Source organism: Corvus hawaiiensis, chromosome 6, assembly GCF_020740725.1.
Source record: "Corvus hawaiiensis isolate bCorHaw1 chromosome 6, bCorHaw1.pri.cur, whole genome shotgun sequence".
Taxonomy (NCBI): Eukaryota; Metazoa; Chordata; class Aves; order Passeriformes; family Corvidae; genus Corvus; species Corvus hawaiiensis.
The window spans coordinates 16888205-16916074 of record NC_063218.1 but is presented as its reverse complement, the minus strand read 5'-3'; the positions used below and the strand labels follow the sequence as shown (position 1 = coordinate 16916074).

The 27870-nt window shown below is 37.0% G+C and overlaps 1 protein-coding gene across 3 annotated transcripts in view; it reads right to left on the bottom strand.

Moving 5' to 3' along the window:
- Positions 1-27870, bottom strand: part of TTC7B (tetratricopeptide repeat domain 7B) — a 130701-nt gene that overhangs the window by 91618 nt on the left and 11213 nt on the right. For 2 of the 3 annotated variants that reach the window (XM_048306977.1, XM_048306979.1), the window contains exons 2-6: positions 19920-20074; positions 18960-19128; positions 4550-4680; positions 2340-2461; positions 1911-1934 (exon numbers count right to left, since the gene is read on the bottom strand). In XM_048306977.1, coding sequence (XP_048162934.1) covers positions 1911-1934; positions 2340-2461; positions 4550-4680; positions 18960-19128; positions 19920-20074 — 601 coding nt within the window. The remainder of the gene's footprint in view (positions 1-1910; positions 1935-2339; positions 2462-4549; positions 4681-18959; positions 19129-19919; positions 20075-27870) is intronic. The other variant, XM_048306978.1, reaches the window with a different exon arrangement.

Here is a 27870-nt window from a genome sequence, read left to right as displayed (position 1 = left end):
ACATTTTTTTTTTTTAGCTAATTGCATTTCCATGTATTTTCAAAATACCACCACTTAGCAGAAAGGCTAAGTTAAGTTTCAAACACTTCCTAGCTTTTCATACAAGATGATGCATACCTGCAACATAATCACTTAAACCTCTAGAAAAACTTGATTACTCAACTTAAAAGAAAATCTTTGTACAGTTAACAAACAAAAGGGAAATTTGAAGTAGATCAACCAACTTTATGGGTAGGCAGCAATACTCCCTAAGTTACTGCTGAAATTATGGTCTTCCAGCTCGTATAAAAGTTATCTTATTTTCTTTTCTAGTTTGAAACTGACATACGTGTACAAAAATGATTTTAGATTACATTAAAACTTGAAGTATGTTGCAAAGCTTACTGGAAAGATCTCAAACCTACTTTCTATAAACCTAACATCAAGAGGGATGACATATTTAAAAATGAGACAAAACATCCTTAAAATAGATGCATGAAAAAGCAGGCTATAAATTAAATTTATACCTATTAGAAAAAGTATATATTTAAAGTTCTCTTCAGTTCTGGTAAACTGAAGTTAAAAAATGAAAAAAATTAAGAAAGCAATCCCTAAAAGCAGCCACACAACAAGCGGCCTGGAACAATGACCATATTAGGAAATATTGAAAGAACTGTGATTGACTCTGAATTAAGGAAGGAAAGTAATGCATGTAACAGCAGGAATATATAAAATAATGATTGTCATGGAGCTATTTTTCCTAACACCTTACTTCCTATCATACCACAAAAAAAGTACCACTGGTCAATGGAACTAGACGAAGAAATTCAAAATTATATATATAATGTGTAATTAGCTTATAAACTGCAAGGGATCACTGTACCAAAGACTGCAAAAAAATTATATGCTTATGTAGGAGTTAAGATCACCAACAACTTCACTGGGAAGGATTAAAATGCACATGAAATAAAATCGCCTTTCAAAGTTCACACCAGACCAGCTGATATGGTCTAGGAAAAACACTCACGTCTGGATGCTCCTTAACAATCCACTGCATAAATTTTTTTGTGCAGTTGCTCTTTGTTTTCTTCATTAATCACAACCTGCTTTAAATGGTGCATTTAATCTGACATGTTGTGTGTAAAAGCAATCAGCAGTAGACACCATTTCCATCCCTGGCCTTCAATCAACATTCTTCAAAATGTGGAATACCTAGCTTATTCTTAACCATGACTGCCACTGGGATTTTTTCAGTAACTATATTTTATTTATTTTTTGTGCAGGCATGAAAAAAGAGATCTTATTTTTAGCCCTGGTAAATGAAAAAAATTAGCTTTCAGAACATTCCATTCCTCCTGCAATTAAGTTATGAAAACAGAACTAAAGTGTAACTCGCAGATCATGTTATTGCACCACTACTTCAATACTTTAAGAAAGATTTCAAAAGCACAGAGATCATTTCCCTGTTAAAATCCCTGAACAAGTTAAAACTTGGATAGCCTTTTTTTACCCTACCTTCAGTACATTAAAATCTCGAACTCTTTACAGACACTGCACGATTTCCTGCATCTCTGGTTTATGTATTTGAACGAATAAGGAACATTTTTGGTACAAAATAGTAGTCCTATCAAGAGTTCCAATATTTCAATAAAATCAAATTTCCTAATGAAATAAGAAGCCCCAGGAACAAATTTTTAAAGTATGTGATTACAACAAATGTCAGAAATGTACTTAAAACCCATTTGTGCCGAGTTTTGAAGTTCTTAAAAATGGAGAGTTGTATTCTTTTTCTCATTCTGTGTGGTAACTGAATTTATTTTTAGGCTTTTAAGCAAAGCCTTATTTAAAATAAATTATAAAGAAACTTCCATGCAGAATCTAAAGGGATCTACAGAGCAGGTACAATGAAGATTGTATACTTGTATACATACTGTTGATCTTCATGCACATTAATCCTGCAGCATAATGTCAAAATAAGTGATAACTGAAGAGATTTGGAAAAAAATTATACAAAAACAAAATTATAAAAATCAAGAGTTTCAATATGTTGACAATTACTTTTAAGAGTGCTCGATAATAAATTTCAAATAGTTAAAACTTAAGGTACTTTAAGTTCTTACATTTAGTAAGTAAAACTATAAAATGCTTTCTGCTTAATATACTTTGACTAAACAATTTTCCAATATGTAAATAAATACAATATGGGCAGCCTTACTATTTTAATCAAAAAATTACTACTTTATTAATAAGAGATCTCATAATTACAGAATCCACAATTGCTAAAAATGATGCTCAGTTAAATCACAAATATAAAACCTAAGCAAAAAACCAAACACAATAAAAGAAGAATCAAATCTCACCCATTCTTGAAATATAAAACATGTGCTCTTTGAAGTCCTGTTTCCAGAAAAAAACCAAGTTCTTGTTCATGTGCAGTGGGCCCTGGCTTAGGGCTTCTGTTTTGTATATTGGCATTAATTACCTAAGAGAGCAAAAGAAAAAAGGGGGAAAAGTGTATTTAGAAAAAAACCTTAAAATCAAGGTTTGTGTACTTTTACATGGAAGCTAATATTTAATGTTGGAGAAATCTTTGCCATTTGTAGGTGGTGGCTAGTAGACCATTTCTAGCTTTACCTCCATTGCTACCTAAATATCAACCTTTTTGCTCTTGGCCCTTAAAGATAATTTATTTACCAAGCAGAAATACTGCTAAGCAAAATTTTATAATACTTATTCAGAAATTGTTTGAAGAATGGTATATGAAAGAGAGGAATATGAAAAAGCATATTTGCAATCTTGTTCAGTAGTAGGAGGTGATGATATTCAAAAATCTAACACTCCTGTTAGGTTAGAAAAGACTGTTGCAGAGAGCAGTAAGCAGATTGAAAGTTATGTCCAGACTGATTTCCAAAAAAATCTTTAGAAATAATTGTATTACCTCAGCATTAAAAATGCTGTCAAAATGTGGAGTTATCATTTTTCATTTGCCTTCATATTCAGTGCACATAGTCTACCAGCCACTAAAAGATGACAACAAAACAAGCAAAAACCCTCAGAAAATAAAAACCTGTATGAATTTTAAAAACAATGTGAATTACTTTTTTCTCCCCCATCCCATCAGTTTTCTTTCCCTTTTCTTCTGTTTTTCATGACCCTAACTGTGTCTTATAACTCCTTCAAAGACAGCTGTCAGGTGACAGGCCTGAAGCTTGCAAGCAATGAGTCTGAAAAAGAGGATCAGATGGATATTGTCACCTCACTTCACTCTAACAGCATTCACAAGCCAAAGAACAGAGCCCCAAGCATATTGCATTTTGCCCAAATGTACCTCAAAGACTAAATAAAAAGCAACAGTGTGTAACTCCTAGAAATAAAGGGTACCACAAATTTCTTTTAAAAAAGCATTTATATCACTTAAGGGTTTTTGCTAAGTGGTAACAAACAGAAGACAAAAGTTAATGGTGTAAATGAAATCAAGAGGAGGAAATAAAAGAGCCTATGTATCCCTTTAAATTCAGAAAAAGCTTGAAGCATTTAAATCATGAAGTGTTACGCTCTTAACAAATGAAGAGCCTAAGTTTAACTTTTTATAATTCATAATCCATAACTTCTAAAAGGCAGGGAGGTACAGGAACTTGCTTAATATTCTGCAGAACTGCCCATATTCTGTTGTATTTTGTCTAACATTGAGAAGCTCAGATATAACAGCTTTCATTAATAAAAACCAAGTCTACTACACATCTAGTACCCCAGAGTCTGACAGTGACTGCAGTTTCATACATACATGCAGTAAGGAATATATTAATGAGAAAAAATGACAAATGGACTATCAAATCCAGGAACATTTTCCTGATTCAATTTATAAAAGTATTGAGAGTTATCTGAAGTTCATCTATATTTCAAAATCATATGTTTATCTGGCTATGATATCTGATGATTTTTTCATTGCCCTAGGACTGTGCCTATCAGCTGAAGAAACACATTTTCAGTTACTGTTCTGGCTGCTATGTCATTGAACTTGCTGACGGGTACAATGTTATGTCAGAATTTTATCTTCAAATAGTTTATAAAAGAGAATTTAGGCGCAGTCATGTTATTGACTCAAAAAAACCATCAACAAGATTAATTTTCTATCTTCATAGCTTCATTTTGAATTAAATTCTTTTCAAGAATTATCTGAACAGCTAGTAAGGACATACATGCAACATACATATTGTAACATATGTGTTTGAAAGACACCATAATCCCATGATTCTGAATGAACTACCACAGCGTAACAAGAGGCCATAGATCAGCATCTGAAATACATAGACTAGCTCAGAGGAGCTCTGTCCCTTTTTTGGCAATTAGTGCTGTTTCCTAAGAGGTCAGAATGAGACAACAGTAGAAGGATAGATGCCAGGCATCCATTAGTGCATACTAACTTATTGTCAAATTGTAAATGTGCATTGAATTCTTATGAAAAGAAATACCAGACATCTTTTTGTTGAGTTACCAAGATGTTGGTAAGACCACATCAATGAAAGATGAGCCACACAATTCTTCCATCAGGAAAATCACCCCAGCTTACCCTTTCTATCTCCTGGAGGTACAAGAGAGCAATATCCCCAGCCTTCTCATAGCATGTAACAATTTCTTGTTCACGGTCCACATGGAGATTGCTAGCTGAGGAAGATATTGGCAGCTTCTCAAGACAGAGACCTTGGGAGGCAAAAAAAAAATTCAAACGAAGCATTAAAAACTAATGTCATCTAGTATTATACCCAAAACATAGTCCAGGTTAAGCCTCTTTAGTCAGGAGAAGAAACAAAGGAAAGGAAGGTATGATCCCCTAAAACAGACACTAATAATAATAATAATAATAATAATAAAAATGAATAAATAAAAGTGGCTCCTCCTCAATAATTATAAATCCAGAAGCAGCAATTTTTTTAAAGCAATTTTGATTTAAAAGACATTATGACAATCTACCACAAAAGTATATGGTGTCTTTCTATACCAGTTTTACATTACTGAGTATGCCTTAACTTTTCCAGAATGATCATAGAAACAAAGGCACAGTGAAAAAAGGCACTCAAGGTAATATTAACCTAGTTACTGTGCAAGGCAAAAGCATCTATAAAAACAAATACATTTTAAAAAACCAATGTGTTAGGAAGTGTAATTTATAAAAACAAATACATTTTAAAAAACCAATGTGTTAGGAAGTGTAATTTATAAAAACAAATACATTTTAAAAAACCAATGTGTTAGGCAGTGTAATTTTTGTATTTAAATTTAGAAGAGGGAGTTCACTCTCATCAAGGCCATATAAGACTTTTCTGATCAGGACTTACCCTACAAATACATTATGTCGTGCTTTGAAGAAAAAAAAAATCTTTGCTTGTCTCAAATAAAAATGCAACAACTCTTACTAATCAATACTAACTCCTACACAAGTCACTTCTATTACAGCTATTTTCAAGATAACTAAAGTGCTGGAAAGGACCTCAAGAATATGAATCCATTTATCTGATGGAGGAATCAACCAACCCCTGACACTTGTCTAACCTGTTCCTTAAAGCTTCTGAGGATAGGGATGCCTTGGCCTTCATATGCAAATTACAATAGAGCTCAACCATTCTCACAAACAGTATTTTTTCCTAATGCCTAAATCTCTCTCTCTAGATTAACTACTTTGATTCATTCTCACAGAGAGGTTATTCTGTTCTTCACAAAACACTGCAAGTTACAGCATGGTGCCAGTAACACCAGGGTCATGGGCTTGATCCCCTATGGGCCATTCACTCACAATTGGACTCCATGATGCTTCTGGGTCCCTTCCAACTCAGATTATTCTGTGATTCATCTAGAGAGAGAGACATGCTCGCAACAAAAAAATGTCATTTCTCACTAATTTCTCTTTTCATGCTTCCTTGACAGCTAATCATTTTTATCTCCTCTAGACACTCTCCAACTGGTTACCTCTACCATGACTCACTGTGCCAAAACAGGATACATGGCTTCACTTGAGGCCTCAAGAGCACTGAGCAGAGAAGATTAAAGACTTCCTGGTTTTCATAAGGGATACTTTAAAAAAAGGTATTAAAAATCAGCTGAACTTCAGTGCCTTCCCTTACATATTAGTAAAAACTCTCTTCCACTTATGATCTGCAACAGATCACCAGCTCATATTCTTCAAGCCAACTATTTCATCTTATATTTATTTGAATAATTAATTGCATTTGAGGTAGGACTTGCCACACGTTAACAGATTTATTTCAGGTCATTCTTCCAGCTTGTCAGCAGTACACACTAATCCTAAAGTGCCTTCAACTGCTCCTACATTGATATAATCTACAATTTAAATTACTGTATTATCAACTCATCATTGAAAGTTTTGAGAATCCATTGCTGGAGAAACTAAAACCAAAAACAACAACAAAACACATATATTGGGCAGATGTCTGTAGAATGCCAAGTAGTACAAATCCAGTTTGAAGAACATTTTATCAAAGGATTTCTGTCAATCAATACTGTAAGGTCAGTACAGTATGTTTCATTACAATTACAAAAAAACTTGGGAAGACACAGCTACATAACCTGGAGTTTATTTATTGGTAAACTCAAAACTGTGCAATATCTGTGGCCTTCAGATTATTTCAGAACATCTATTAAGTTTCAATCTCTCTGTAAAAGTGTAGCTCATCTGTATAAAAAAACATAAAGCCAGATTTCTGGCTTGAGAGGATGCCTTACGTTTGTATGAGAGTTTGTTGGCCACCTTTACCCTCCAATCCACCCTTTACCAGTACAAGCAACATATATCTTACTCTATGTGCTATACATCCAGCTAAGACAAAATCCTGACTCCAGTACTAAGACTCCTGCTAAAGACAAAGTAACATCCAATATACTTTTCAAAAAAACTACACATTCCTAAAGCACAGCAAACACACAAATTGTCTGTCTCCTAAAAACTCACTAAATCTGAGTAAAGTAGACACTGGGTTTTGCTGACATGTCATAGTTTTAACCTAGCATACCTCTAAAACTTAAGTATATTTGCAAATAGTCTAGAGTACCTAACTAATCTGCTTTTTTTCAACTTTTCAGTCAAATCAAAACATCCAAGAAATTTTTTGAATAACAATAAGTCCCCAAAGTAACAATAGACCCCAAAGTAGCAAGGCTTAACTATAGAAAAAAGTCAGGTCTCCTTGTACTACAGGAGGTTTGAAGAGACTTCTGAAAGGAAGATCTAAATGTAAGCTTGATACTGGATAGAAAGTTTGCAGCGTCCTACACGAACACCTTCAAACTCAAAGGTGACTAAAGAATACAATAAATGAGCTTTAATAAACACATGAAATGACTGAAAGCACCAGGTAATTTGTGTGTGGATCATTCCTTCCCATTTCTTCTCTCCCATACTATGAACAGCCAACACCCCTGAGCAACCATCTACTATACGAAGCATATTGCTCAACTGACTATTTGTAGATGACTCAGATTTATTTTTTCTATTTTTACAATTTATGGCCATAACTATAATCTTTTAAATCTGAAAAACTCACTATAAGGACATTTTCTTATTTTAGCTGAGAATTATCATTATGATACAAAAACACCTCAGTGTTCAGCCAGAAATTTTAAGTAATGAATTAGGGAAGTATTTAATTTTAAGTGTTCTTTGAAGTACAGAACACTACTTCTTAGAGAAACTCCACTGTGTAACTAGTATTCACTTTTTCTTTTTTCTGGTATTTTTATTAAACCCAGGAAATTATGTATATTTTAAGTATGTAACGCTTTGGAGAAGAAAGTTTATTTGGAGATCTATTCTGAAATGACCACTTAACAGAATGGTTTGCATGCTGTATTTGTTGTGATGACACAAGTAAAAATTGCAGTTTAATGCTGTGTTAAAAATGAAAACGTATCAACTAAAGGAAAAATCCTGAAGAAATTATGATTGCTCTAATTATGATTTCATTAAAACAAGTCACTCCAGACTACTCATTTTTTTCTTAAATGCAGATGAAATTTAAGAAATAATGTAATGTATAAAGAAAATAAAGTATGTACATACACTTTATATATAAAGTGTATGTATATACTATTTAATTTAAAATATACATACATAGCAACACAGCAATAACAACTACAAAATATACTGCCCACTTCTTCATGAGAATACTGAGAGATGATAAGAAGTTAATTAAAATAGGGATCATTATATTGGGCCCTCAGAAACAAGAACAAGCACATGGTAACATATAAAACAGAGAAACACATGAAGTTCAAAAGAACACATATCATCCTAAATTATCTACTGAAGATTTGTCATGGAATCAGACAAGTCACTTCTCCCCTTTGTGATTCTTCCCACACCTGCCAGGCAGGAATCTGCCGTTCTCCCCCAAAAGGGTAGGCATTTCTTTAAATGTTTACACACTGCTTAGAGATATTTGGAAATAAGGTACAGGTTACTGCTATAAAATGTTACTGCATTTGTTGTAAATGCCATAGCTATTGCTTTATTTAACTTTTGATTATTTTGTTTTATTCTGCATTCAAGAGTATCATGACAACTGGTATCACAAGTTGACTTTGATATTCAAGGCTTTTAAGATTGAGCCGTTCCAGTTAAAACCATCTTCAAATAAAAGCTTCCAACAAACTGGGTCAGTTTCATTTTGGGAAGACACTTATCTCATACATATCTAGTCCTGATATCAAGCAACATGACTCCTGAGGGAAAAGAAAGTGAGAAGCAGTGAAAGGAATACGAGTCCATACTAATTAAGCTTACACGTTTTGCAAGGTAACTCTAAAATTGCTTGTCAAAAGAGCAGAAGAGCAACAAACAGCATTTGGACAAGAGAAGAATATTCCTGATATTTAAATTATATAATAACTTGAAAAGGTTTTCCTTAAATTTTCAAAAACTTTATATGTTTTATAAAATATTCAGAAAGCAAACACTAGACATTTTTATTCTCTTCAAATAAGTGGCATTCTTGTGTCTGCAGTATCAAATCAGTGGCCAAGGTTATGCCATGTAAACATTTTTTCCAAATAGAAGACCAGGCCGGCCGTACCACCACATTTGCAGAAACTGACCACTATCCAAAAAAGAGGATGCCTCAGTAAGAACAAGTAACAAACTATTTTTAAGAAGTCCTCACATAAGTAGTTAATCAACCCTTTTTATGTCAAAAAACCCCAGACTTCAGTTCTGTAGGAAAACCAATTAAGCCATACTCCCATTTCACCACACAGAGTAAACCAAAAGTTACTCTAAGGTCAAAAGGGAACCCACACACAGTTCAGATCTTTACCAAGTACTGTTACCACACAGACCACTACTGAGATCATTTTAAAAAACCCCACAGAACCACAAGGGTAAGGCCTGTCACACTTATAGCATTATGTATCTGAGGATTATCCATGATGCCAGCCAGTACCTTGTCTGCAGAAATTTTAGAGACCACAAATAATAACGGACCCCATTGTTTATCCACTGTTTCCAGTAGACAAGTCAAAGGACAGAGGAAAAACAGTGAATTACTATTTTATACTTAAGTCAATAAACATGTTTTTTTCAAGAGAGAGAGTTGCATCAATACATAAAGATTTCTGGGTTGGCTTCCTGTTTTCCTTACATGGACATGTAAAACCTGAGTGTATTTGAGTATACAGCACTTTGTTTTCCTTATATGCTATGCAAAGTGCTGATAAATGTTCCAAATGCTGGTAAGTGTTCCAAAGGCTGTACACAAAAACCCCCTTTCACCTCCTTCTAAAGAAACTTCATGTTTAGTTTATTGTTATTGCTATCAAGGAACTCCCACAGTTTATTCCTGAACTTAGAACATAAACTGCTAATCTCACTGAAGGGAAGGACTTATTAAATCCTCAATCAAAGATTTTGATTTGCTTGCAGAGAATATTTTTAGAGAATTTTTTTAGAAAGCAAAGCATGGGGGGTGTTTTTTTATTCAATTCCCTACTGATATTTGGAAAGTAATTATTATAAAGGAAAAGAGAAAAAGAATAAAGAGTAAGCAAATATATTTATAATAAACTACCTCTTACTGTTACAGTGACTCAAGATGCACTGTAGGCATTGCCTATTGCTTTAGACAATTTAGGGAAACAAAAATAATTACTCTGATTTTTAAAGTATCTTGTACTGCCCACCCCATTATGCCAAGACTCAAGGGGAAAAGTCTCCAACAACTGTCAGAATGCAAGGTTTATGGCTAGCTTCATACATGTGCTTTCCAGAAAAGGCACCAGGAAAAGAGCCAATATCCCCTTCTCTCAGCACACTAGATTTTAAGAGAAGGTCCTCTGGCTACCCACTCTTTTAAACATGCACTACTTACAGAGAATTAAATTCCATTCTAGACTAAACCCAGAGTAACATAAGCACAACTTTTCAGGCAGAACAGAGCATTTTATCCCACATGCCCATACTGCAATGTCATTTCATTAATACAGCTTTTCTAATGCCATAGTTATTATGCTAGCGCTTCTAAGCACCTTGAAATTTCTCAGTTAAAAAGGGAAAAAAACCCAGAAATACTCACCTCTTTTTCTAAATTTAATACCTACTTATTACTCCAAGCAGTCAATAAAACCATAACAAGATTTCAGGATTTCTTTTAACATCATCTGAGATAACTGTTGTGAAACAACTGGTCACACTTTTCCTCTAAATGTAATGCATTCCAATCTTTGTGTTTTCTTAAGAAACAGACTTTTACAGTATCTTTTAAACAGAAGAGATCAGTATTTTTCCACACACACATTTGTTTGTTAATAACCATGTGCCAGGCAATTCTTGCTACAGTATAGCCCTTTAACAGGCCAGCATCTTGTGGCAGGGCTGAAAAAGTTCAACCTAGAGATAAAATCTGGAAAAAGGACTGGTTATTGTTGCACATCCTGGAGTGAGTGAATATCTCTCTGCTGAACACTCCCCCAAAGCAGAAATGCTGCTCACCAGTGTATGGAATGGGCATCAAGAAAGCTATTTGCTAAGGACAAAGGAAATTATTTAACTATGGAATTTATACTGTTCTACTGTAAAGTGTCAGGATTGCTCCTACAAGCACCTCTAAGGAAAAAAGACAGAGCTCCACTGTGATATCTGCTCTTCCTGTGGCATGAGAAAAGAAGGCCAGAATCACTACTTTTTAATTTGGGCCCAACATTTTTAATCTCTCTTCACTCTTGTCTTGGTTTGAAAGACAGGTGTCTGCTACGGAAGGCAGGAGCCCCCATTGGAAAAGCAGATGCAACCCCCCTTCCCTCCGAGTTATTATAATTTTGAAATCAAGGGGCTTTTAGGCAAAGACGTGGGAAATAGGAGTAACAGTTCTTTACTATTCTATATCTATATGTGTATAACCAGTCAAACAAGCAGCAATAACTCTGGCAGTAACAGCAAACAATCACAAACCCAGTCCCAGCCTTCTCGGCTGTCGGGCCCTTTCCCCTCGGGTGCAGTTCCGCTCACAGCCGGCAGGGGCGCTGGCGGCTCCCGGTGAGCAGGGCAGGTGCGATGGTTCCCCCGCGGCTGCAGGGGGCGCTCCGGAGCGAGCTCGGGGAGCACGCGGCACCGGTGCCCTGGGATCCCGGGGAGGGATGGGACAAAGGCTTCACAAACCCCTGGGCAGCTGATCCCCGTGTCCGGCCGGACCCTCGGGAACAGCAGGCTGGAACAGCAGGGATGAGCACAAATCCCGGATGGCAGATGAGACGCATCCAAATGGGGAACCCCCCGGAGGTCTGGGCAGGCAGGGCAAGCAGGGCTACAACGTAGCGAAGGCTCGAAGCAATGGCGGGGGCAGGGTGGCCACGGCCCGGTCCCCAGCGGGGCAGGGAAAGGTGGGCTTGGGATCCCGGGGTTTCTCTGGCAGAAGGAAAAGCAGCAGACGAAAGCAGCCTCGCTCTCTGTCCAAAAGACGAGACCGACTGCCCACACACCCAGGTGAAACAAAAGAGTAGCCAGATGCACCCTACCCCCAATGGCTAGGTCTTTGTTTTTCTTAAGTACCCAGCAATTTGTCCCCGTAGCAACACGCATGGGGAAAATTCCTTTAACAGAAAAAAAAAAAAACAAACCAGGAGAGTTCCTAAAACCCCAACAACTCTGCCAAATGAAGGATTCTGAAGAAATTCTAAAGGTTTCGAAGAAACTAAGAAGACACCACCAAACTGCTCAAGTCCAAAAGAATTCTATTTTAACAAGAAATATAGTATTCTTATTCAGAGTTTGGCTTTCAAATAATAGAGCTAAAAGCAGCACTGAGGAAAGCAGGACAAATGCCTGGGCTCCTCCCAGTCCCTGTTCCAGCAGGGCAGAAGTCATAAATGTAGTCTGGGGAAAGAAAAGCTTTAATGGAGAAAATTTGAACTCCCTATAGCATAGACCTCCTTGCCATGGTCTGCAAAATGCTCACGGACAGTCTGCAACATTTGCACAGCAAGACAGGAGGGGGGGAGGAACCTGAGTTCTTGACCCATTGCCTAATGAGTCTAGAGATCCCCAGCATAATTACTAAACCAGCTTTCATTTAGCATTCTTCCATGAAGAGTTGCTCGGTGTCTGCTGACACAGGCTAGCAGCGCACAAGATCCCATTACAATCGCATATGATTAAAGTTAAGTGCAGCATCTTTTCCCAAATGCAAAGTAGCAATCCACATGCACCTGACACTGCCACTGAACCTAATGAGTATTTCCATGTTTCTGTAAACAGAACTAATTAATAGCCAATCATTTAACTTGGTAAATGCAACATTAAATTTGAATATGGGTCAGCAGCAGTAAGGACAGTCTCACCTTTCTCAACATACATCATCTAAATGTAAACACAGTTATTCAAATAAAGATGTAAGCAATAAAGATGTAAAATGACCTGCGGCAATAAGGCTACAATTCTGTAATGTCACAATCTAACTTATAAAACAGTATCACTCACACACTTAACAAGAATTCATTAATGCAAAGCAACACAGTCATCTTGACAGATACCTGAAGTAGTCTATAAATCTATACACTGTATTAATTATAAACACATTCTCTTTACTAAAATCAAGTTTATAAAGTTGCAGACTTTAAGAAACATCAGACCTGTAAATCGCTGTCTTCCTCTATAAGCATTTTTAGAAAGGGTCGCTAATTTGTAATGCCAAGTATTATAAATTCATTTTTTCAATTATGTCTTCTGACTTAGGCAGCAGTATCAGAATTATGTTACCAAAAGTTTCAATAAGTTTATTTCCTAGTTAAGTAAATACCTGCTATTTCAGAGTTCCTGACAAGTTGCTCCTCCCCAAAATAATACCTCAATATCCCACAGTGCGTGCATTTTATCTCTGCTTCCATAAGCAAACAAAATTGCTTAGAAACATAGGAGATACTGCCTGCACAGTATTTGAATACTGCCTATGTGCGCTTTCCAGTATATTACCTCATTCACATACTGCTGAAAACTTGCAGAAACTTAATTGTTCTGTTCCCAGAGGCCACAACCCTAGGGGATTATTAGCTTCAGCCAATATTAAAATGGATTATAAATACATGCTTCTGTATGGCAATAGCACATAATTTTTTTTTTCTGATTGGTAAGAGAAGTAGGAAAAGTTAAAGCTAGTTACACAAGCTTGACATTAAAAGAAAAAGACATACACACTCTTTAATTACTTCTTCATGGATTCATAACTTGTCTTATTTGAATTCTTCATGAGTTCAAGATTGTCCTCAGTCTCAGAATTGAGCACTGCTAATTAAACTGATCTAGTGAAGAACATAAAGAAGTAGACCCTAAAGAGACAAACTTAACCTTTTGAACAAGGGAACCTTCTCTACCTATCAGAAAGTAGTCCTTCCTATGAGGATACTTAAATATCAAGTATTTAATACAGCCAGAAATGTGCAAAATACCTCTACACTTTACTTGGAGCCAAGACTTGTCACCACAATCTCAAGACTGTCTTTCCTTCCTCCTCCCCCTTCCCAGCCTCATTTCCTAGCTTTGCTCGATCCACATAAGACAGCTCTAATAACCAGTACTGATATCCAAGTTATATTTGTGGCAGAAGAAACAAAATCTGCTTTTTTCTGTACTCCTCCTTGTAATTTCATACTAAAGGTATGACGTGCTCCTGTGACCAACAGGCAACAGCTTCAGGGAGCCAACTCCAGCAATTTCATACACCTGCTCTCAGGCTAACACATTGCCACAAGAGAGTCATGCAAACCTGCCCATTCTCTCAGCAATGTCATACTTTTACACCTATTTTTCTCTCCCTCATCACACCCTCTTGAAACAAGCTGGCAACTCCAACCACAGGCATTTTGCTACAGAAAATTGTTTTAACGGATGCTTCTCCTCTGCTTATGTGTCAAATGAATTTACAAGCAGATGGGGGGAAAGTTAACCAACAGATCCAAATAAGTATTCTCACGTTTTTGCAAATACTAAGTGGTCCATTGATTTGAAAAGCTCCATCTTTTCAATTTATGTTTTATATTATATTTTAAAAATGTCCCACTGAATGTCTTCAAGTAAGTCTTTGAATTTTAAAAAATTATGTATTTAATACAAGAACTATGACTTTATTAATAGTCTATCCCACACAACACCTTCTACATACCCATACAGAATCATTACTCAGAAGCACAGCATTGAAATTAGCTCTTTCCTTAAAGAAAACACTAGGTGTAATCAGAACTGTATTCTATGGGCACACACACACAAAAACATCAGTGTAAGGTCAAAAAGTATGCTAGTCCATGAAGTTAACTACATAAAAGAAAATCATCTTCTACTATGACTCTGTTTTCAACATGTGAATTTGAGGAATAGGGTGAAGAAAGGCAGGAAAATATTGGAATTCTACTAACCAAGTTTCTGAGACTTTGCCTCATGCATTCACATGGTTAGTCTGCTCCCTGTTGTTTTAATGGACACAACAGCAGCAAACTTTTCATCAGATCATCCTACATCTTCTCTGAGTCAGGATAAAGCACAAGACATCACTACTAGCAGCAATTTTTGTTGCCAGAAGCCAGGAAAAAACTAAAACCAAACAACTTGTCCATGAGCTATTGAGTCTGATAAAATGCAGCCATGCGTTTATCACCACACTAACAATATTGAACACTTTCCCTAGAAGAAGCAACAGAAAGGAACCACTTTCCAGCACTTCTCGGGCACTGAGACCCTGTGATTCTCTGCACATCACAGGCTGGCAAAGAGCCACATGTAATGGAAATAGAAAATCTTTCAAAAGGTAAGTTGATAGAATTTTCTTAAAATATTGTTGAAATTTTACAATGTTGCACTTTTGACAAATCTAGCAAGAAACTTCCTTTGGAAGATCTGAAGCAGCATTTCACTAACTGGATATTTCCAAGAAAATAATAACAATTGTTTAAGCTTCCTTGCTGGGTTTGAGAGTTTTGAATCCTTGGCTTGACTTACTATCATTCCATATGATCCCTCTTCTCATATATAGTCTTCTAAATATGCTGTCCTCAACTAAAGCTATAAGCAGCATAAAGAACTAAAAGCATTCTTTTAAAGATATACGTATATAGAAGCATTTAACTCATATATGTAATAAAAAATTTGAGGACACCCTTCATGAGTGCACCACAGGCAGCAGATGGCTTTAGTTCTCTGGTTTCCCCTTCCATGTTCCAATTCCATTTTTTCTCCCCACCACTGCCACTACTGCTGCTCCTCTTCCCCTTCTTTTTACCTATCAGTAGATAAAAATCCAGCAAAATTTAGCTTGAAGCTGACCCTGAATCCATTTTGTACTTTGTTGCATCCATACACACATGCTGACCCTTCCTCTGCTGTGAAGAACAGAGAGACGTACTTTGATGTCCATGTAAGAGTAAGATGAGCCATGTGGAAAGCAGGTCATTTCCAAGGGCTTCTTGTGAGCTGTGGAACTGTCTGTGGTTACAGTGCAACATGCTCATATAATTGTAAAAACTGTAGAAGAAGAAACATGTCAACTCACGCATCCCTCTCAATCTATCACCTGAGGTTACAGAATGAAGCCTCAGAGTGAAAAGGTAAGTACTTGGAGGTGGTCCCACCTGAAATAATGAAAAAAAATTAAAGGCAATTAAAAACAACCATTTGTTATCTGCTTTTTGCCTTTCTCAGTGTTAAGAACATCCATAATGGATCACTATACAATACTACAAGACTGCAAGACTGCAAATCCACTGGAACTGGATTGAAATGGGGCAATTTCAGCAGGTATCTTTCACTGCCTCTGCAGACTGCAGCACAAAATGGTGCAGCTGGGCCAATGCTTGCAAAGAGGCACGGACAGTCCCTCACTGCTTAATACCATGGTACTATGACTGCCAAAGAAATAAAATCTAAATACTCTGAAGAGTTTTACCTTTATATAATCCAGTTATCCTGAACATACAAGCAGAAATACAAATCCCAGTGAAGCACAAAATCTCTGTAAGAATAACTTGTATTTAGTTGGGTAATACCTACAAGCCTCAGTCACCTCTGAAGAGACTCTAAATTCAGACTGTAAAGTTTACAGCTCACTCTTAAAGGAGAAAGAAGAAAATCCACCAGAAAGGGAGAAGAGAGTGAGAATGAAATGTACACTACTGGGTAGAAACATATGCTATTTAGTTGTCAACTACTCTAAACCTGTTCAGACTTTGAAAACTAAATTTAAGACTGCTCTGTGATTACCACCTCATTCTAGAACACACAGAAGACTATATTCTTGCAATCTTCCACCATGAGAAGAAGGGAAATTAAAATTTTTTAATCTTCTGAGAGCATTGGGGTCTCAGCCTGGAGAAGGCTGTAGGCAGACCCTAAATCACCTTCCAGTACCTAAATGGGCCTACAAGAAAGCTGGAGAGGGACTTTTTACAAGAGCATGTAGGGATAGGACAAGGGATAAAGGCTTTAAATTGAAAGGGGCAGGTTTAGATTAGCTATCGGGAAGAAACTGTCTACTCTGAAGATGGTGAGGCACTGGCACAGGTTGCCCAGAGAAGCTGTGGATGCCCCACCCCTGGGACTGTTCAGGGCTAGGTTGGATGGCGCTTTGAGCAACATGGTCTAGTGGAAGGTGTCCCTGCCCATGGCAGGGCTATTGGAATGAGATGATCCTTAAGATCCTTTCCAACCCAAACCATCCTACAATTTCATTCAAACTGGAAACACAACAGTAAAAATGATGTTCCTGAACATGAACAAAACAACAAAAAAGCCCCAACAGTTTGCTCAGGTAAACTGGTAACCAGTCACCCAATAGAAGTGACCAAAGTAATGAAGTCTGATCAAGATAAATCAGGCCTCATATGACAGATTTCAATGTTTTAAGAATAAAAATTGAAATAAGAAGAGAAAAACCACACATCTAGACAGAAAATATGCTGGGTTTCTGTTCTGATTTTTTTTTTAAAATTCTGAACCTACAAAACATTCCAGAGTAGAAAAGACACCCGTTTTTCCATTTTCTAATACATTATGTTTAAATTAGTAAAATTAATAATACTTATATTTTCTGCAAGATTTATGCCACCATGGTTTCAACTGTTTTATATCCTTATGAGGCCAAATAAAACAGAGCCAGAAGAGTTGAGCTCTGGGAAAAGATGCAATTAAATTCCTTGGAGATAAAAGCAAATTTAGGTACTTAAAGTTGATCAAGTCCATGGAGAGAACATGACAAATTCAACAGGCATCCTCATAGATTTAAAAAACAAAAAACAAACAGCCAAAATCCACAAACCCAAGTGGAAGCGTACCCAAACCAGACACTGCCCAAAAGCCCACAGATATGCTGTTTGAGAAAACTGGGCAAATTTACATCTTATACAAGAATTCCCCCTATACTCCCACTTCCCACTTCAATCTAAATAGTGACCAGACTTATGAAGCATCTTTTTGTCTCTGCTACCAGTTAGTTTCCTTATTTCCTTGACATCTCTAAAGGACATGATTCATGCTTGTGTAACATTTACTAGAGGACTGTGTTGGTGGAAAACAGTCACTCTCTTCCAAGACTCACGTTAGAAACAATCCTTGATCAGTTGTCAGTCAAAGCTATTGAAGTCTCTCACAAACTGTTTGCTGCCTTTGACACCCCTCTTGCCATAACAAAAAGTACGTATGCAACCAAACCCAAGCTTAAACACAGCAGATCAAAGCAAACACTTCACTCAGTAAATCCTAATAAACCCCTGGCATACAAACTACCATTTTCCCCAACACACTGACCAGCCCTAAGTCTATTACGGACTTTTCTAAACTGAAGTGGCACTGCCACCTTAAGACACAAGGCCAGCATTACAATTTTCACTATACTAGAGTAGTAAAGAAAATGCTTTTTAATTTCTTTCACCTTCTGAATTTCTAAAAAAAACTCTATTAATATAAGAAAAATTCAAAAATAAAATGGCATAAGTGATGCATCGCTTTAGGTCAGTTATCATGTCATTAACACTCTTCAATTAAGTGGCAATTTAGCTGTGCAACCTAGCTTAGATTGAGCATTTTAACATTCAGTAAAAGGCATCACCGTGAATCAAGGTTCTCCATTCTGCCCACAGCCACCACAAAACTGCACTGCATTTTGTAACCCTTAACTTTCTGCAATAGTGATAATACTTTTAGGATCTAGCCACAGTTGTTGTGATATTTATATATGGAAGGACTTTTAAATATATACACTCAAAAAATTTGATCAGGTGACAGCACAGTTAGAATATTAATTGATGTAAAAGTCTTGTCAACTTAGAACAAACCCTGAATAATTTAAAGGACCCAAAACACCCTCTTATTTTATCTACAGATATGGCACTCTACTACTGTGTAGATGACATTCACACTAAAAAAACCTTCATCTTTGGACAAGATAAAAATTAACTTTTGAAAAATTACTTCCATATTATGATACTGGGAAGAGCAATCTTACCTTTTGTAGAATATGCTTCAGCAATCATCCGTAGCCGATATGGTGGCACTGCAGTCAGCTGCAAGTCATCGACACCAACTCTGGCATATGTGTTCAGAGCTTCTTTGTAATCACCTTCCACATAGTTTAATTTGGCCATTATTAGGTTGGCTTCTTGTAGGAATTCTGGCTAAAAGGAAGAAAAATAAGAAAGTGTTTTCCCTGAGAAAACACACCTAATTCTTTCTGATAATTATTAGGTATGTTTTCTGTCACCCCCAGAATATTTTTTGTAACAGAGCAACAAATGAACAAAATCCTTATGTAATATTTGAGAAGCTTGAAGTAGAGGGGAATTCACTAAATCTCATTCCAGCAAGTTACTGAAAAGCATTACCAGTCATTTTAGATATTCTCATACTTATTTACACGTGTACCACAAATACCTCTCTGCTGGAAACCAGCTTTGCCAGGTGATAAAACTATTTAAAGGCAGCCTATCATTACAACTCCTTCAGTGATTTCTTTTTCTACCACAAGCACAGTTGAAAATAACATAGCATCAAAACTTAATGATATAAGCTCCACAGCCTACATATTTAATTCACACCATTTCAAAGTATCAGGGCAGAATAAATGTCTAGAAAAAAAGAATTAATGGAAGAATGAAGAGAGAAAAGAAAATTAATACTCCCAGAAGCCACAGAAAACAAAATGTTATAGATGACTGTAAAATAAGCTTCTTTTGATTTCTCAAAAGATGGATGTTGAGAACAGAAGAGGTAAGCTGATGTAGTAGCTACAACAATAGTTAAGTAAAAGAAGGACCAGAATGGTTATGAACATTAGAAGGTTCTGACAGAAAAAGTTCTCTCATATTAATCTCACTTTCAGCACCTGCAAATATAATTTAAGGAACCTTTCTTCAATACTCCAGTCAAGCTCAACTTTCCTAATTCTTGCTCAGGCTGACTTACATACCTTGAGATTTCCCCTATCAAGTGCTGCCGTGAGATGTTTCCTGACCTCCGTCAGCTTTGGCTGGGGGCCCCGTGGACTATTACTGTGTTTAAGAGTATTTTCCTTCAAAAATTGTTCTAGTTTGGACTCCCCAAGAAGAAGCTCTGCCATGTCATCTGTAAAAACAACAAGCACAGGAAGTATTAGAAATAATTTTATTTCACTAATTGCCTGAATTTTAAATACAAACTAACCAAAACAAACACAGCATTAAATACACAGGTTTTTCACGTCATCTGATACTTTGTTTTACTTTTTGACTTATCTTCTCCCCACCTTGATTCACTGTAGAATCAAGTCTCCCATGTTCTAAAATAAAAAGAATTAAAATATTAATCTCAAGTCAGTATTCTGCCCTTCCTCCTCAAAAAGCAGCACTTGATTCCAAAGCTTTATGTAGCCTTCTGAACAGGACAAGATACACTTCTGATACTCACTTCCCCAAAAAACTGGTTTCAACTATGAATCCAAATATCACTGGATTAATTTATTTGTTTGAAGTTACATGTCCCTCATTATGTCCGTGATCACCATCCGTATCTTCTCTCTAGATCTCCCTCAGACCTTGTTAAGGCTCCAGCCATCCCAAGTCTTCCATATGACAGCCCATTTCTTAGCCATCTCCCTGTTTCTCAGGTCTTGCCACCACTTCTCAGACCCGGAGGTAGAATGGAATACCAGGCTGCCCAGCAAAGCTGCACCCAGGACACTTCTGAAATCCAAGAAACTGGTAATGGTCTACTGCACCCTTATCCAGGACCCCTAAACTTCTTTTACTGAAATGTGTTGAGTTCTCCTTCAAGTCAGAAGAGTGCTGCAAAAGTCATCACCCTTCTGGGACTTGAAAAGACTGGGTCATGTCTTGCAAACAATGACTGAATATGCAATACAAATACGTAATAACAATAAATGAAATAGATTTTTTAAAAGGGAAAAGGCAAAAGATTAACAGTCAGAAAAGTGCTCACCACCTTCAGCACGGTCCCTAGAAGTTACAGAAAGGGGCAGAAAGACCAGAGCATGCAGAAGTCAGTGTTACTGCAGAGGAAAAGCTTTCCCTCAGGAAATATATGTATTTCATGAAGTATAAATGCATCAGCACTATCTTTTAAGTATAACAAATTTCAGTATAAGCTATAAGGACTGTAGTAAGCTATAAGCTTCTGTCCTGGAAGGTGTCCTACCAAGCAGAAAGACAAAAACCTACAATTTTTTCCCTAAAACTTCCAGCTATCTGCTGATTCTTAAACCACAATTTCTTCAAAAGAAAGTTTAAGAGACCAGACAAATAGGAAACACCTAAGGTGTGTAAGGAGCACTTATTCTTCCATTTATATTTTTTATATGGTGTGCTGGGCAAGATATCCACAGTAAACTTAACATTTATTTATTCTCAACTGCCATTCACTCATGTTTTACTGCTTAAGCACTACTGCAAAATGGAAAGTTCTCAGCATCCAGAGGAAGACAAAACACACTACAGATGCAGCCTGGTTACCAGCCTGCTTAATCTTCTGTCTTTCCAACCACAACTGTCAAATTCATCAATCTTAAACTTTTAGTAACAGTTCTTTTCCCAAAGTTCACCCAAAAGAAGCCCATCAAATCTTCTCCCAATATTTCAGGAATACTCATCTCATCTCCAGATCAGACGACACCAAACAATCTGAAGTGTCGCTTTCTACAAGCATCTTCTTCTCCTAAGAGCACCTTTATGCCACTTCACATGTATTTTTGTTTTGTCTAAACTGTGCACCTTCTGCTCAATTTATCCTTATAACTCTGGATACAGCCTTGAAATATGAGGAAGCAGGGGGAAAAGCTTCTGTTTTATCTCCCTGGTGCACCATTGCTTTGGAGACATTTCAAAAAACAGTGACAATTCCATCTTTCAAGTACCTATTAAAGGCACGCCATTCCCAGTTAAAAAAAATTAATATTACTACCACACAGTAATATAGCTACATTATAACAAGGAATCACTAACTGCCCCCCAAAAACCTGCTTTTCTTTACCTCTCCAAAGCTCATATGGCAAATGGCAGTTCGACATGCATCAGCAACTCCATCATACAGTTTACACATCACTTAAAAATGAAGCTGATCTGTTTATAAAGTTTGACCAACATTTCATAACAAATAGGAGAACTTAAACGCAGATTCTGATAAATATAAAATCTCAAAGTTTGTAGACTATAGTATTTTAGATGTAACTTGGGATATACTGAACTGAAGGTTAGTTATCTTCCTTCCTTGCACACTGGTAATACAAAATTTCTGAACAGAACTAGAATGAGAAGGTTCTATGGCAAATAAGAAATATTTTGGTAATGCACAAAAAACCCATTGTTATCTGCAGCAGGGAACAAGTGAGCCTGTGAGGACTGAGCGAATTTATGGCTTAATATGGCTTACAGAGTCTTTTCTGTGTTTAGAAAACATTATGTCAGAGTATAGCAAAAATCAGGGAATGGGCCAGTAGATGTTGTCACCTGGAGGGACCAACACCAGGCTTTGAAATCCCTTGTCCGCAGCCTCCACTGCTCCACTGCCTTGTAGCAGCAACAGCCACCAGCTCCAACAGTCACCCTAGGAAAGGGTCCAAGGCATTCCCCTAGGAAAGGGTCCAAGCTAGAAATCCCAGACTGCTTGCCCCCTCAGCCACATAGGTTTGTTTGAAGCAATTTATACTCATTTTGCCACTCTTTCATTGAAGGCCATTCAGCAAAAATGAAAAATAAAAGATACTTCAACGTACTAAGTGAAGAAAAATAAATAAAACACATATTTCAACAGTAGGAAATTATACATAATTTTGAGCATATCCACCCATTACAAAACACCTCCAGATGACCTTGTACAACATTTGACTGTTCTTCTGGAAATTTTTAGCTTGCTATCCACTCAACATTTCCCTTGGTGCAATTTTTCTCCATTGACTCCGACCACTGTCTCCATCCATACAATCACTTTTTGTCAAAAGCGATCTGGTTGGTTTGTCCTTGATAAACCCATGTCAACTGATCCCAATCACCTCCTTATCCTTCCAGGACATACTTCCTAATCTTCTCAAGGCCTAAGGTTAGGCTGATCAACCTGCAGTCCCTGGACCCTCCTTGCAAATGGCCATATGTACCTATTTCCAGTCACCAAGAATCACCCTCCATCACAAGGGCCTTCAAAAAAAGGGGTGTCCATGCAATTGCCTTGGCCAGCTCTGTCACACTGACATAACCTACCAGGCTATCACAGGCTTGCATTCCCCTTTGTACAAAACAGCAGGGCATAGTGCTTCATTTCATGGGACTTTTCCATCAAATAGCTTTATATCCATCAATAACAACATATTTTATGCAAGCTCTGATACATATACTAAAAAGCATAAATGGTACAGACAATTGTAATTGCAATAAAGTAAATTTTCCAAAAAACCCAATATACAACAATGATTTTTTTTTATTTTTAAAGATACCCAGCATCTATTTTGTTGCAGTCTGTTTTCTGCATATTCTTTCTTTTCCTTCAAACAGAAGTTATAGCATAATTGATATTATCAACAACTCGTATAGCTTCAGTTTCAAGCTGCAAACTAAACAAAAAATTAAAGTGACCAAATCTAAACATGGTACTTCAGCCCAAATCTCCTTTGTAACAGACTTATTCCAAATCCCACATTTCATTACCATAGCCACAGTATTATTACAAACAAATAGTAAAATAAGATATTATGACCAACATTACCCTGCTCAAACATAGCTTTAGCATAACACTCCGTAGGACTGCACACTTTCTGCAACTATTCCACCTCTCTGGAAATCAAAGAGTTTAAAGTGCATGCACAGAAAAGACACCTGATTTTGTACACCAATTCAGAGCAGGTTAGTTTTGTTCAAGGAGTTTAACATGGCTGTGTGAAAGGCTCTCAGAAATCGGAGGCCCGCTCCAAACTTATGAAACCAACTTCAGTTCACTGTATGCAATTAATTGCCTTTCAAAGACTCAGTCACTGGGGGGTCCTTTCAGGACAGGTATTTTACTCATAATATTCAGAAGATGTCAGTCTGTCCTGAGTACACAATTTTTGTTTATGAGCCTCTTTAAAAAGGGGATTAACAAACAGGAATGGACCTTGAAAATAATACTTGAGGTCAGCACGGTATTGTCCCACTTGGGAGAAGAAAAATGAAGATTAATTTAGCTAATTGTATTTTTAAAGTTAAGTGGCAACTTAAAAAAAGGGTGAAAATATGTCAAACTGGTTACTTTATGTTTTAAGGGATGTGAAAGTTGATACTTTCTCTCTGATCTGTACTCACTGAAACCAAAGTATTTAATTTAACAAGTAACATTCCTCTTCCCTTTTATTCAGTTTAATGCTTCACTGAGCAAGCTCCATTTCCAAAGAAGGTTGAGGAAACAAGATTGTCAAACATAGCAAGGAATCTAAATTACACTCTAAAACAAGTGCTTTGGTTCAGGAGCTAAAATACCACCAAGGCTGTTTACAATGAAAAGAGTGAGGTCTATCACTGACATTCTTTAACACTTCAAATAGCAGAACTTCAGAAGTGCCAAAGAAGAAAGTAGCACATGTACCTTTCCCTCTCACATGCACCCTTTCAAGTAGGTCTCAAAAATTGTTCTGGTCCACACTCTTGTAACAAGCATTTCTTTAATTAAGTTAAATACAGTAGATCTATCTCTATGGAGAAAGAGGTAAGAACAGCTACAACAGCAACAGCTGCCAGATATGTTTTGCTTATATTAACTGCATAGTTGTCAAGGAAGCATGTGAAACAACTAGTTTGGATTCTTACAACAGATGAGCCAAAGAACAGGTCAGACACCAAAGAAAATAAACCTTTCACTGCTAGGTATGAAAATGCATACCTTGAGGCATGAGGATTTGTAAAACAAAGTGCTGAAATAATTTCTATTACAAATGGGGAAAATAATCACTTTGCCTGTAACCAAACAACAGCACTGGCACATGCAAGAGCAAAGTGTAGCTATATCAGCTGCACCACAGAAAGAGGAAGACCAGCTTTAGAAGACCCAATTCCCACCCATTTGTGGGGCCACAGTAGAACAAGAGAGGGATAGACACAGATCTAGCACTCTACAGAAAGTTTGTAAGATTATTTCTCTCTTATACACAGCAGAATTTCTCACATTGGGGAAAGTAAGAGGAGAGAAACAAGAAGCCACCTCTGGAAAATTTAATTTATCCTCTCTCTCCCTTCCCTGTCTCATCCTCCCCCCTTCACCCTGAGAATAGTTTCACCTCTCTGATAATGACTTGAAAACTTTAGAAATTTGATGTTTTTCAAGACAGGACACAAGCGAGAACAAAGCCTTAAGTTCAAGCTGGCACATACTCTGAAACTATCCAGGCACCTTAAGATGAGAATCAAAGTAGTCAATAGGACCCAGATATTTTGTTCCCATCATTGATGCAAGTCAGCGAAGCTAATGATTTACACAGCAGCTACAGACAGTCACAGTGCAGCAACATGTACTGCCCATACTTTCCTTCAGAGGAAAGGTGGGAGAGGAGAAAACAGCAGCTGCAACTTACACACAGATCTGACCAAGCAGCAAAACAAAAGCTGCTCTTCTAGGTCATTCATACACAGCACAACTCACCCTTTCTCTGTACCACTGCTGTAGATCATGAGACACAGCACCACGAGAGAAAGAGTTACTGTCAGACTGGCTTTCATCACCGAAGTGCTGCACTGGTGCAGCTGCAGCTGACTAACACTTGAAAATAACAGGTCACAGACTGCAACCCATAAAAGCCACTGCAAAGCAGAATTTTCTTATTTACTGAGTCACTCATCTGCTAAGTCTGTGAACCAGGGCCAGATATTGGCAACAGACTTTTAAAGCAAATTATTACTGAGTGAGTGCTTTATTAACAAAGCATTGGTTTTATCATGTCAACCATTCTGTGCCAGTAAGATTCAATGGTGCTTGTAACAAAATTCCAATTACATGGACATTTCTGAAGGGAACCATTTAAAGCCATAGCTCTAGCAGAGTTTTTCATTTGATACAGCTATCCCTTAAGACATCCTGAAATAATATAAGAACTGTTTGAGAAGAAATTGCTTTTCTTTTTCTTCCAGCACAGCATGAGTGTTCTAGATGATATTCTTCTATGAGACACTTTATAGAGACAGAATTAAACTCTGTAAAGTCGATACCTTGAAGTCTAGTGTTCCTTCAGCCAGTCTAAACAGATGTTTCAGAAGAAAAACTGTTCAAAAACAGTTTCAGTATCATGAAAACCAGTGTCCCACTTTTAGAAAATTGAGACAATTATGGTTCAATATACAGTTCTTGATTAAAGGAAAGACTCCCTCCTATTCATCTATTTCTCTGCAGAAAAATTCATCAACAACAATTACTTGGCAGATTTAGGGGGTATTTGATGACTTATATCACAACTGCATTGCAGAACCATTTCCTAACTGGAGAAGAAGAGCCTAACTTGCCCATATGTTTCTGCAACATCACAGTATCACTGAAATGATCCACCTGACTAATAGGATGTCCTCTGCCTATTATCAAAGACAACTCCGAGCACCTTGGAACTCCAAGACAAACTCAAGGATGCTTTAGGTGAAATTCCCATTTCTCTTAGCACTCAAAGCAAAAACAAAAAACACAGACACTTCATGTAAGCTGCTTTCTTTCAGCTTAGAGAAAGCTTAGACACTCGTACAAAATGGCTTGAGAAGAGCCTTGTGTAGACATGGCTATCGCTCTTTGCAATATGGATCAATATTAATCATCTTCAAAATGAGAATACAGGCTGCCATAAACAGGTGGTAAGAAAAAACACACAATGACGTGTCTTTGTAAAATAGTCTCTAAAAATATCATAATGAAAGCGGCTTTGCTACTTTATTTTTAGTATCTGTTTTTTGAAGCAAATTCTTCACCACAGTATCAGGATCTGAAGCAGTTATGCACAGAAAAACAGAATTAAAATAGAGGATTAGTCTTCATTTATCCTTGGTCAAGAATGATGAAGATTACTTATAATACTAATACTGACTTAGGTTAAAACCATAGTCTATCTTGAACCATCCACTGAATCATATGCTAAAATTGGAAATAGTCATCTTTCTGATGAATGCTACCACAACCTCCAGGTACTTGTTGAAGAATGCAGGGGTTGTTAGCAGGCTGGGTGAGAGGAATATCTAGCTCTAAATTCCTCTCGAAAAGTAAGATTAGGGAGAAGGAGAGAGAAAGAAAAGAATGGCAACACTGCATACAGCTAAAAAAAAAAGCATAGCTGAATACAGAGTAGGAGCTCTCTCTCGCCTTCAGAATTCACTCCAAGAAGTCACTTCAAAAGTTTATTCAATTCCGGAGTACACTAAGATACATTCATAGTGAATGCTGATGTGGTCTCAATAGACCTAATGAACCTGCTTGCTACCTGTTGTTTTGTGGGGCACCAAATAACTGCTTTGGTAAAGTATTACTTTTCCTGTGGTGGTTCAACAGTTTCAGATAAAAACCAAAGCAAAACACAGAAGTTTGTCTAGATCATGACTACTACATATGCAGTTTCTCAAGTGTTCTTAATATTAATGCAGAAAAAGTAATTTTTTTAAGGGTCTGATAATTACTTTTTTCAGAAGGAAATACTTGGAAGGTATAACAGAAACACACCTCTTGGCTAACAACTGCTATCACAACTGTGGCAACAACTATCAACAATCCTGCTCCTGTTATCAAGTCTCCATGCACCAGATGTTTCTCTGCAATTACACATTCATATCATGCTGCTGTGGTACACTGGCAAGAGTACACATGATCCTGTGCTAACAACGATAGTTACATGTTATTTAGGGAGCCTCCCTCAACAGCTCAACATCTACAGCAAGAAAGAG